This window comes from Musca domestica, unplaced genomic scaffold (assembly GCF_030504385.1).
Source record: "Musca domestica strain aabys unplaced genomic scaffold, Musca_domestica.polishedcontigs.V.1.1 18, whole genome shotgun sequence".
NCBI classification, from domain to species: Eukaryota; Metazoa; Arthropoda; class Insecta; order Diptera; family Muscidae; genus Musca; species Musca domestica.
In genome coordinates, this window is record NW_026712238.1 from 13,297,993 (window position 1) to 13,310,445 (window position 12,453).

At 36.5% G+C, this 12,453-nt stretch overlaps 3 protein-coding genes across 4 annotated transcripts; 1 reads left to right on the forward strand and 2 right to left on the reverse strand.

Moving 5' to 3' along the window:
• Positions 1–1,484: 1,484 nt before the first annotated feature.
• On the reverse strand, positions 1,485–2,344 carry LOC101897576 (3-oxoacyl-[acyl-carrier-protein] reductase FabG). Its single transcript, XM_005183851.4, has one exon. The coding sequence runs from the start codon at positions 2,310–2,312 to the stop codon at positions 1,542–1,544; it is 771 nt and encodes a 256-aa protein (XP_005183908.1). The 5' UTR covers positions 2,313–2,344; the 3' UTR covers positions 1,485–1,541.
• A 1,933-nt stretch (positions 2,345–4,277) lies between these two features.
• Positions 4,278–9,284, reverse strand: LOC101898434 (RUN domain-containing protein 1). 2 transcript variants are annotated; one of them, XM_059120946.1, is made up of 4 exons: positions 7,736–9,284; positions 7,472–7,652; positions 5,412–6,338; positions 4,278–5,352 (listed from the first exon to the last, which is right to left on the reverse strand). In XM_059120946.1, the coding sequence occupies exons 1-4, from the start codon at positions 9,126–9,128 to the stop codon at positions 5,163–5,165; spliced, it is 2,691 nt and encodes an 896-aa protein (XP_058976929.1). In that variant the 5' UTR covers positions 9,129–9,284; the 3' UTR covers positions 4,278–5,162. The 2 variants fall into 2 exon arrangements, with proteins under 2 accessions (XP_058976929.1, XP_058976928.1); XM_059120945.1 differs by having other exon boundaries at positions 7,718–9,284.
• A 763-nt stretch (positions 9,285–10,047) lies between these two features.
• On the forward strand, positions 10,048–12,433 carry LOC101898608 (protein bcn92). Its single transcript, XM_059120950.1, has 3 exons — positions 10,048–10,209; positions 10,321–10,441; positions 12,127–12,433. The coding sequence occupies exons 1-3, from the start codon at positions 10,130–10,132 to the stop codon at positions 12,202–12,204; spliced, it is 279 nt and encodes a 92-aa protein (XP_058976933.1). The 5' UTR covers positions 10,048–10,129; the 3' UTR covers positions 12,205–12,433.
• The last annotated feature ends 20 nt before the right edge of the window (positions 12,434–12,453 follow it).

The following is a 12,453-nucleotide window of genomic DNA, read 5'->3' on the forward strand; positions in this document are numbered from 1 at the left end:
CGTCTAGGAAAAATTTCATCATCCTAGATGAACACTTTTTCCGTCTAGGAAAAATTTCATCATCCTAGATGAACACTTTTTCCGTCTAGGAAAAATTTCATCATCCTAGATGAACACTTTTTCCGGCTAGGAAAAATTTCATCATCCTGGATGAACACTTTTTCCGTCTAGTAAAAATTGCATCATCCTGGATGAACACTTTTTCCGTCTAGGAAAATTTTTCATCCTGGATGAACACTTTTTCCGTCTAGGAAAATTTTTCATCCTGGATGAACACTTTTTCCGTCTAGGAAAATTTTTCATCCTGGATGAACACTTTTTCCGTCTAGGAAAAATTTTCATCATCCTGGATGAACGCTTTTTCCGTCTAGGAAAAAATTTCATAATCCTGGATGAACGGTTTTTCTGTCTAGGAAAAAATTTCATCATCCTGGATGAACACTTTTTCTGTCTAGGAAAAAATTTCATCATCCTGGATGAACGCTTTTTCCGTCTAGTAAAAAAAGGCATCATCCTGGATGAACACTTTCTCCGTCTAGGAAAAAATTTCATCCTGGATGAACACTTTTTCCGTCTAGGAAAAAATTTCATCATCCTGGATGAACACTCTTTCCGTCTAGGAAAAAATTTCATCATTCTGGATGAACACTCTTTCCGTCTAGGAAAAAATTTCATCATCCTGGATGAACACTTTTTCCGTCTAGGAAAATATTTCATACTGGATGAACACTTTTTCCGTCTAGGAATAAATTTCATACTGGATGAACACTTTTCCGTTTAGGAAAAAATTTCATCCTCGATGAACACTTTTTCCGTCTAGGAAAAATTTTCTTTTTTCTTCTAGGAAAAAATTTCATCCTCGATGAACACTTTTCCGTCTAGGAAAAATTTTCTTTTTCCTTCTACACTTTTTCCGTCTAAGAAAAAATTTCATCCTCGATGAACACTTTTTCCGTCTAGGAAAAAATTTCATCCTCGATGAACACTTTTTCCGTCTAGGAAAAAAATTCATCCTCGATGAACACTTTTTCCGTCTAGGAAAAAATTTCATCCTCGATGAACACTTTTTCCGTCTAGGAAAAAAATTCATCCTCGATGAACACTTTTTCCGTCTAGGAAAAATTTTCATCATCCTGGATATACACATTTTCCGTCTAGGAAAAATTTTCATCATCCTGGATATACACTTTTTCCGTCTAGTAAAAATTTTCATCATCCTGGATGAACACTTTTTCCGTCTAGGAAAAATGTTCATCATCCTGGATGAACACTTTTTCTCTGTATGGGAAAAAAGTTCATCCTGGAAAAAGTGTTCACCCAGGATGATGAACTTTTCTCCCATATGGAAAAAGAGTTCATCCAGGATGATCAACTTTTTTCCTATACGAAAAGGTGTTCATCGTGGTTGATGATTTTTTTTATACGGACTTTTTTTACTGTAGCATAAACTTTCCAATGTTTCCAATATTTTTTATTTTTAATTTATTTTAATTATTTATTTATTTTCTAACAACAATTACAACAAATATAATAAAGTTCACTTAACGTGGACACATGGCATGTTTGCCACCATCGACGGGGACCAAAGCACCGGTTATAAAACTAGCTTTGCTGCTGGCCAAAAATGCAATCGTTTCCGCAACTTCAAAAACGTTACCCACTCTACCCATGGCATGGGTGCCCTTGCTGCGTTCCAAATAATTGGCATACTCCTGCTCCGACATACCACCGCCCCGCTTGTGGATTTCCGTTATAACAACTCCGGGATTCACCGAATTCACTCGAACATTTTCCTTGGCCAAATCCAAAGACAGACACTTGGTGAATTGATCCAAAGCCGCCTTGGAGACACCATAACTCAAAGCACCCGGAAATGAACGTAGACCGGCCACACTTGAAACATTAACAATGTTACCTTGGGTATTGATGAGATATGGAACCGACAGCTTGCTAAGCGTGAACACAGCCCGAACATTTGTGTTCAGCACATTATCGAATTGTTCAATGTCGATGTCCATGAGACCTCCCATAGCCAAAATGCCGGCATTGTTTACCAAAACATCCAATCTCTGGAATTTTCCAATAACTTCATTTACGATTTTCTCAGCATCGGTGGTGACATCAGCAATAATGGGCAGACAGACAATGTTGGCATTGGCAGCTTTACACTTCTTTTCCGTCTCCTTTAGATTTCCAGCATTACGTCCAACTATGGCAACATTAGCCCCATACTTGGCCAGTGTCTCGGCTGTGGCAGCACCAATGCCCGAACTAGCGCCGGTTATTAAAGCAACCTTACCGGTGAAATCCATGTTACCCACTGAACTATACACACCCAGAATGTAATAATTCGAAGTGTAAAAACTCTTATCTCTGACACAAATTTTGAGAGCTTATTTCTAGCGATGATAACTATTGGCCCAACTGATAAGATTAGGTGAGTGTAAAAAATAACAAAACTATGAAGTTGATGGAAGTGATTTTATTGCAATGTTTGCTACCTCAACTACACGATTGGAGAACTATTATTCCAATTCAACACTGTTGCCATTGTAAATTGATGTTCCTATGTGGAAAAGTTCATCCCTCATGAACACTTTTCCGTATAGGAAAAAAGTTCATCCGGGATGAACACTTTTTTTCCGTATAGGAAAAAAGTTCATCCGGGATGAATACTTTTTTTCCGTATAGGAAAAAAGTTCATCCGGGAACACTTTTTTTCCGTATAGGAAAAAAGTTCATCCGGGATGAACACTTTTTTTCCGTATAGGAAAAAAGTTCATCCGGGATGAACACTTTTTTCCCGTATAGGAAAAAAGTTCATCCGGGATGAACACTTTTTTCCCGTATAGGAAAAAAGTTCATCCGGGATGAACACTTTTTTCCCGTATAGGAAAAAAGTTCATCCGGGATGAACACTTTTTTCCCGTATAGGAAAAAAGTTCATCCGGGATGAACACTTTTTTCCGTAAAGGAAAAAAGTTCATCCGGGATGAACACTTTTTTTCCGTATAGGAAAAAGTTCATCCGAAAAACTTCATCCGAGATGAACACTTTTTTCCGTATAGGAAAAAAGGAAAAGGATGCACACTTTTTTCCGTATAGGAAAAAAGTTCATCCGAGATGAACACTTTTCCGTATAGGAAAAAAGTTCATCCGAGATGAACACTTTTCCGTATAGGAAAAAAGTTCATCCGAGATGAACACTTTTCCGTATAGGAAAAAAGTTCATCCGAGATGAACACTTTTCCGTATAGGAAAAAAGTTCATCCGAGATGAACACTTTTCCGTATAGGAAAAAAGTTCATCCGAGATGAACACTTTTCCGTATAGGAAAAAAGTTCATCCGTATAGGAAAGATGAACACTTTTCCGTATAGGAAAAAAGTTCATCCGGGATGAACACTTTTTTCCGTATAGGAAAAAAGTTCATCCGGGATGAACACTTTTTTCCGTATAGGAAAAAAGTTCATCCGGGATGAACACTTTTTTCCGTATAGGAAAAAAGTTCATCCGGGATGAACACTTTTTTCCGTATAGGAAAAAAGTTCATCCGGGATGAACACTTTTTTCCGTATAGGAAAAAAGTTCATCCGGGGTGAACACTTTTTTCCGTATAGGAAAAAAGTTCATCCGGGATGAACACTTTTTTTCCGTATATAAAAAAGGTTCATCCGGGATGAACACTTTTGTCCCGTATAGGAAAAAAGTACATCTGAACACTTGTTTTCCAAAAGTTCATCCGGGATGAACACTTTTTTCCGTATAGGAAAAAATTTCATCCGGGATGAACACTTTTTTTCCGTATTGGAAAAAAGTTCATCCGGGATGAACACTTTTTTTCCGTATTGGAAAAAAGTTCATCCGGGATGAACACTTTTTTTCCGTATTGAAAAAAAGTTCATCCGGGCTGAACACTTTTTTCCGTATTGGAAAAAAGTTCATCCGGGATGAACACTTTTTTTCCGTATTGGAAAAAAGTTCATCCGGGATGAACACTTTTTTTCCGTATAGGAAAAAAGTTCATCCGGGATGAACACCTTTTTTCCGTATAGGAAAAAAGTTCATCCGGGATGAACACCTTTTTTCCGTATAGGAAAAAAGTTCATCCGGGATGAACACTTTTTTCCGTATAGGAAAAAAGTTTTTTCCGTGTAGAAAGAAGGTGTTCATCCAGTATGAACTTGAGTTGAGTTTTAGCCACTTTTGTTTCGTCAGAATCGTCAATAAACACTTCCGTATTATTTAGGTTATATTCCATAACTTTTATTGTGGTATATTGAATTTATTTTAATTATTTTTTTTAATTTGAGGATTAAAAAAAAGATCAAAGGGATTTGGATTTTTGCTATAATACATTTAAATATAAGTTCATACATATAATTATGTATTAATATGCATGTATGTAGGGTATATATGTAGTTGTGTATGTAAATGGATAGAAAATGGGCAAAAATTGTGGGCTTGGCATGGGCCCATGTTGTTTCGTTTTGTTGATTTTTTTTTTTGTTTCAATAAAATGTACATTTAAAAACAAAATAAATTAGTTCTAGAGCGTTCTAGTATCATATATATTTTAATATACATATAAATATTTGTTTATATGAGATTGGGATTATTTTTTACTATTTTTTTTTAAATTGTGGAATATTTTATACCTTAAATCAAAAAAAAAATTGTTATTAAATATTTATGTTAGTTAACCTAAACATCCATTAATAAATCCGTTCATAGCTGATACTTTTTTTCAATATTGCACATTAGCTTATAAGGAAAGGAAAAACATTTTCAATCCGTTTGTAAAAAAATGGAATGAATTGATATGAAAAAATTGAGATATTCCTTCTAAAATTAATATAAGTTAGAAATTCCTGAATATTCAATTTTAAATCTTATAGGAAAAAGTTAATTGTTGAAAAAATAATAAAAATTTTTTCAAAATAATATTATGGGGTATGAAATTAGAATCTAAATAAGCCAGAGATGAAATAACGAAATCATAACACCCTGCAATTTCTGGTGGAGTTCATAAAAGAAGCCGTGGCAATGTGTAACGTGGTATCTTCTTCAGTTTTAAACCAATAGAACCGCATTGCGCTGAACTTCATCTCAATTTCCAATTTCAAATACAAACGGATGAAAACATATTTAAAATAAATACATTTAAAGATTACGAAAATGTCGCACAGCCAAATCAACTGGTAAATCAAAGTCATATTTGGTTAAGACATCAATTGAACGTAAAGCATCGCGAAATCCAGTACAGGCCACATAGCTATTGGTCATATAATAATTATCCAACAAATCGTTACAGCTAAAGATAAGATTTAACCACTCCACCAACTGATGAGAACTGTAAATAAAAAAACACAAATTAATTTGACAAATTAATTTTCCAAAACTCAAACATACTTTAGTCCAGCACACACGAATGCCTTGAAATGGGCATTATAACTTCTCTTATAGGGACGATGCATGGCAATAATTGTGCCCACGGTACTCAACAGATTTTGTTTAGATGTTACTGCCTGGGAATTGACAATATCCAAATTAAAACTTTGCGAAAGCTTTCGAGCTGGCGTATTGTTGTATTCATCGCCATGTTTCAAATAATAATATTCCAATATTAATTCCCAAGCATGCATGGGCCTTGTGTTTCCGGTAGAGAATATTCCACCATTGCCACCATTATCTGCATCTGGCCAAATGCCACTTGTGTCCATACCCTCAACATCATCATAACCAAATGCTGCCGCAGAAGAAGCCGACGACGATGACAAAAATGAACCAGCATCACAGTCACGTGCCCGAAAATTATGTTCGGCCATAAAAACAGGGGACGGATTAAGGCAGCGCATGAAAGGTACAATAAGACTAGAAGTCATTTGCGGTGAAGACTCTACCCTTAGGCCATGTTGAATCAGTTTCAACAGTGTCATGGCAAAGTTTTTCCTCACAGCTGTAGTTAGCTCCTTGTTGAGTGTGTTAATGGTATCACCACGTATACGGGCACAGTGGGCCATTCTACGACTATTCTGTTGTTGCCAGTTATAGTAATCGTTCATGTCATAGTCATCATCATCGGAATCGGATGAAACTTGATAGGGTTTCAATTGATTGCGATAATTCGCTTTAATGCCATTTCGTGCTGCACGTGGAGGGATTGTCGTCAGCATACCATTTGAAGCTGATGTTGTCGGTTGACTGGTGGCAACATCTGCCGATTTGGCTTTTTTCATCGATTTGCGTAATTTTGCCAGTTTTTCACGATCAAAATTTAATGTTGCTGCCAACGAGGCGACCTCTTGAATATCCACTTCCAACTGGGCACGCAAATCGCTGGAATTAAAAAAATGGTTAGTACAAATTGCCAGCAAATAAGATTCATCAATGAATAAAAATCCTAATTCCTAGCCCAATCAGATTTGGACCACATCACAGATGCCTAGTTATAGTTTGCATTAGATTTCTCGGCAATATAAAAATCAAGCATCCGCAATATCGGATTCAAAAATGGGGATTATATTTGTTTTATATACGATTTTTTGTTATTCCAATGTTTGAGTTTCAATGGAAAGGTAAAGGGTAAGGAACACTGATAACATAACATCCGATCGTCGCTCTCCGCTCGTATAAATCGACCATGGCATCAGAATAAATGCCGAATATTATAGGGAAAATATTCTGGAGGGTGTATTAAAGCCTTGGACACGCAAACATTTTGCCCCCGACCTTAGACATACCAATAGGACTCAGCACCACTTTTTTTTAGAAACACACATTTAATAAAACCTTGTTTAGAGTCTGGTCACAAGTTTATCTCAGTGAACTAATTAACCTACGAATTATGATTTGAGTGTGTTCCTCTTCTAAGGTAATTAATTTCAAATTCTGCAAATTATTCCAATACAGCACTAGCCTAGAGATGACGGCTTGAAATATGTCAGAGAATGTTTCTTGGCTTAACAAATCAGATATTAACAAATTTTCCTCCTTATTCGAGGATTTCTCTCTTATTCTATTCACCATCCAACTTGTAATCTTTTATTTTGCAAATTTGCAAGATACACCAAAAATGGACAAGCCCGAGATGATATATGCTATATTCTGCTTGAAATATGTCCCAGAAGTGTTACTATACTTAGAAGAAATAACAAATTCCCCTCCTGCATCACCCATCTACAAGAATGATTTGTCAAATAATGTCTCCCTTCCCTGTCCATTTTCCAACTCTTATCCATCATTGGTATTCAGGTTAGAATTTAGGCTACTTCCTTTAAATTACTGGTCTGGACCGTTTTCTTACAAAAATATGCGAGGTCTAATTCGTTTTTTTCAATGTCAATGATCTAAAATTTATCAAAATACACAGACATAAAGAAGATCTAATAATTACTAATCAACTAATCAAACCTTACCCAATTCCAATTCCCCAAGTGCCTACATTTCCAACTATATCTGCTTCAACTTACCCCCAATGATTTCCTTTGTTTGTTTTCTTCAGGGTATTCTTTTGGAATTCTTCAGGCTTGGCACCGAAATGGGTTGTGGCAAACATTTGCATTAGCAACGAAGCTTTGTCCATTAAACTATGGGCCTTGTGGTGAAGGCTTTCACGTGTTGCCGCCGATGTAGCAGGATTAGCCCGACAATCTATTTAAAAATTAAATAAAAAAATATATTATTAACAAACTCCCTTTGCAAAGGTACAAATATACCCTCAGTTTTATCATCACCATTTACTAATGCTGCCTTCGGCTCTTTGGGTTTCAGTGAATCCTTTTTCTTTTTTGCCGAATAACTGTTGTAGGCTTCACTTAATTTCTCACCACCTGTGGTCAGGGTTTTCAATTTACTCTCATCTGTATCACATTGCAGGAATGCAATGAATCGTTCCAAATCAGTTATTTGTGTTTTCAATTGGGCCACCAATTGTTCCTTCATTTTCAGGGGACCCACAAATTCTCCAATGGCATTGTCTACTTGCGACTTGAGTTCTTCGGCGGTAAGCTCGGGTAATTTTTGTTCATCTACCTTAAAATTGAGTTTGGTTTTTAATTCATCAATAATGATTTTTTGCTTTTCCAAAAGGATATGTTGTGGCAGAACAGGTGCTCCCGATTCATAGGCTATTTTTTCCAATTCAGTTAGCTGAGTTTTTAGTTGTTCAATCAACTCGAACTGTCGTTTGTCCACCTGACCATCCTCGGTGTGATTTCGCAGAGAAGAACCACAGCGACTTGCTGTCCGGCTAAGGGAGGAAATGTTTGACTGATCGGGAATACCTTGAAAAGCAAATTCCTCTAAATCTTTCAGCAACTGATCCCTCTCATGGGGAGGAGCTTCCACAATCTGACGTACTCTCAACTGAACATGGGCAAAGTGTGAAGTCAAAGCCATTAAAGAGGATGTAAGCATTTCCTGCTCCTCTTCCAATGTCTTTAGGCGTGCAACTTCGGCCGGATCGTCACCATTATGGGAGAAATCTTGTTTTTCTTGACTGACATCTGATTGACTTAATAGTTCCAATTCGGATTCTGGACTAAGCAGTTCCGAGGAGGGGGTAACAGCATCATCGTAATTGGCTCCAAGTGGAGACCAACGTTCACTTAAAGGCTGTAAGGAGTCATCAAAATCCCCAGGAGAAAACTCCAAAGAACCATCAAGAGTTTGGTTGTCATTTGTCTCTGTTTGCTGCTGCGGTGGTGCGGGTGGTTGTGGTGGTGGTGGTGGTGAGAGTACAACAGTTGTGCTTAAATCTGTTGATTTGGGAAGTTCACAATGTGTTACCATTTCGGAAAAGTTGGCAAAGTCCTCTAAAGCGGTTTCATCTTCCTTTCCCTTGGAATTTTCACAACAGCTGCTACTCTCAACAATCTTCAAAGTATCTCCTGCCAATTGCGTTTGTTGTGCCTTCGTTTCGAGGTCTTCTTTTGTGGTCATAAATGTGTCGTCGTCATCAACCTTGTCTCTGCGTGCCTCTCCATCGCCACCACCTCCTTCGCCTAGTGTTAACAGGACAACATCTTCTTTGCTTTGTTCAACAAAGCCTTCGTCAAATTTCTTTGCCTCGAATTGTAGTTCTTTGGCAAATTTACACACAATTTTCTCACAATCTGTGGTATTCATGGTTGAGGAATATCTTTAATCGCGCGCATTATAAATTTTTCATGATTTTGAACACTTTTCAGCCAATTAATTGTAAAATTTTAAACACTTTTCACGCAGAAGAAAAAAATCAATTTTTCAAGTATGGTTATTTTTCCTTGTTTGACAGTTAATAAAAGTATAATGAGAATAAGAAATTTGCTCATTCCCATGAAGGAGCAAAACTGTAAGTGAGAGCTCGTTAAATAGGGGTTGATTGGATGAGAAACAACGGTAATTGTAGGAGATTAAAGAACAGAATGAAAATCTGAGACACAAACCAATTACTTCAGCAACTTGTTGTCAGTCGATTTAATGTTCCCTACTCATGGTTATGGGTAAATGTAATTTTTGGTTAAATGTCGATCTATAGATCTCTTCTTCAAAAGGCAAAAATAAAGAAAAATGAAAAATGCTCTAATCAAGGATTTATGTACTTTAAGGGGTTCCCAATGAACATTTCGAAATATTGCGAACTGAGGGACAAATAGAGAGTGAATTTTATAACATGGAATAAGATAAAGCAAAGGAGCTAGAGAAACTAAAGGAACTAAACTTACCAAGGAACTAATTATAGTTCCGGTAGTTCATTTTACAGAATATTTCCTTTGCGCTAGTTCGATTTAGACGAAGAATTCCGCGAAGAAGGTTCAGTTTTCCTCATGTCTCATTCGTAAACAACAGAGGTCCCTCGGGGATTTTGCTTTCTGTTTAATTTTTATCAAGTATTCCTTTTTGGCCTTTATATTCGTTACGTTGGGGACGACTTTCATTTTGGTTTCCCACGCGCGCATTCGCTCTGTTTTGCAACACTCAACCACAGAACCTGCAGCTATCTAACTTAGCTATCCCTAGCCACCAATTCGAAGTCGACTTACCTACCCCTAGAAAAATAGAATTTATGCAATTCCATTCGATTCATTCGGCAAAGATAAACAAAATAAAACCTTAAATCTTTTAAAATTATTTAAATTAATAGCAACATGTCGACAAGACGTTTAGCCAAGTCTCTGTACCGCCAGCTTCTACGCGAGGCGGAAAAGTTGCCTTCATATAATTTCAGGTAATTGGTGTGTGTAGTGCTTTTGTTGTTGTTTTTATTGTTTTTATATTTTAATCAATGTTTAGTGCCAACTTTATTTTGGAAATCTTCAATGAAACTTTTCAATTTCAGATTGTATGCCTTACGTAAAATACGCGACACATTCCAAACGAACAAAACCATCAATGACTTTGAACTAATCGATCGGGAGATTGCCACAGCCAAACAGAGTTTGGAAATGCTAAGAAGACAGGTGAGTGTCGGTGCAAAAATTTACATATTGCCGTTCGATGATGAAATTATTTCGTTTAAGTTTATGTTGAACTAGGCTTAGGTTCTCTTTGACCAAATGTGGTACATATCCATGTTAGTGAAATTTCTAACTGGCCGACAGTATCCACTTGGCATCAAAAGGAAAATAAAATCCTTTAAAGCATTGAGGACTACATAAGTCAACTTAAAATCGCCTCTTTTGAAACCGATAAACACACTTTAGGGTGGCACAAGTAGGGTTTTTGGCAGCATGCCGATTATTTTGAAAACTTAACCGCTGCTAGTTCTTGGTGTCCATTGTAAGATAATATAATTTTATTCTTGGACAAGAGAAGACCCTTGGGTCAGCTATGAGAAGATCGGTGGATCATCCATGAGAAGACCAGACCTTCAGATCATTTATAAAAAACCAGACTTTCGGGTCTTCTATGAACATACATTCGATTCTCGAAGAAGACTTTCTACTTTTCTAGAAGAAGGCCTTCATCTCGTCCAGGAGATGTCCTTGTCGTCTTCCTGGTGAAGACCATCGATGAGAAGACCAGAACACTTTAGGGTGGCACAAGTAGGGTTTTGGGCAGAATGCCGATTATTTTGAAAACTTAACCACGGCTACTCCTTGGTGTCCATGGTAAGAGAATACAATTTTATTTTTGTACAGCTATGAGAAGGTCGGTTGATCATCCATGAGAAAACCAGAACATCGGATTATGTATAAAAAGACTAGACCTTTGGGACTTCTATGAACAGAGTAGAAGACTTTTTGATTTTCTGGAAGAAAGCCTACATCTAGTCTAGGGTAAGTCCTTTTGGTCTACCTAGAGATCTCGTGATCTTCCTGGTGAATCCCGTTTAGTCTTCCTAGAGAGGCCTTTCTGATATTTCTATAAAATACCACGTGTTCTAGGTTTCCAACCAGGAAACCCTTATTTTTCAAAGAAAACAAATGCATTTATCAGTAGTACCGGCGCAATTATCTGAGCAATTCTACTCCCGAGTTATGGTCGCCAAAACTCTCGTTAATGCCTGGTATATTTCCAGTTTTTGTAAGACCAACCAACCAATAATGGTATTTACACCAGCCACGCAACCCGAAGCTTATAAATATGTCTTTTTTTATAACTAGGAAACATATGCTCTGTTGCATATGCTCTGTTGCAGAACTGCAAAAATGTAAACTTTTTACTACGATAAACGATTTTTCCTTTATGATATAGAATCGTATTTTAAAACTAGTATATTCTGGCAGGTTCTAGAAAATGGCAATTTAGAGACCCTGAATTCGAGAATTTATGTTCCGTGTAACTTCTGGTTATGGCATAGTTCCCATATAATGGTAGCCCCTGGTTTTCGAATCTGATCTATATTTTTCACATCTAGATTATTTAGTATTTAAAGGTTTAAATGTATTTTTTCTCTCTGAGATATTTCAACTGATCCCTACAACTCTCATCTTTCATAGTTGCTATACCAAAAATGTCTGTTTCCCAAGAACGACTGCACGTTAAACCTATCCTAAATTTAAGTCTGACCCGTAAATTAAATTTTAAAATAATTCTCCCAGAGATTGATTTTCGAAGCTTCAAAATCTATCTTTGAATCCTTTAAAACACCACACCAATTATATTTCAAAACTAATGTTCAATTTTTCTCTTTCCTTTTCAGGCCATTATTGGACATCTATATTCGGCAGAAAAATTAGTCATTGAAAACAAGAAGAGACTAAAACATTCAGATGATTAGAAATTAACACCGACCCAATGCCGTTTCCTCACACAATATAATCAGAATTAGTAGTTGCGCCTTACGTTAGATGATAGTTATACCTTTTGGCCTGTTTTGTTTGTTTTTTTTTCTTTCTTTTTTTGCATTTCAAAGAACTGTTTTTTGTATGTGCAACAGTAAACGAAGAACTATAAAAATACGTAGATAATTGTTAAGATTTTAAATAAAAAAATATATAACAAATGAATACCTTTTTTTTAATATAAT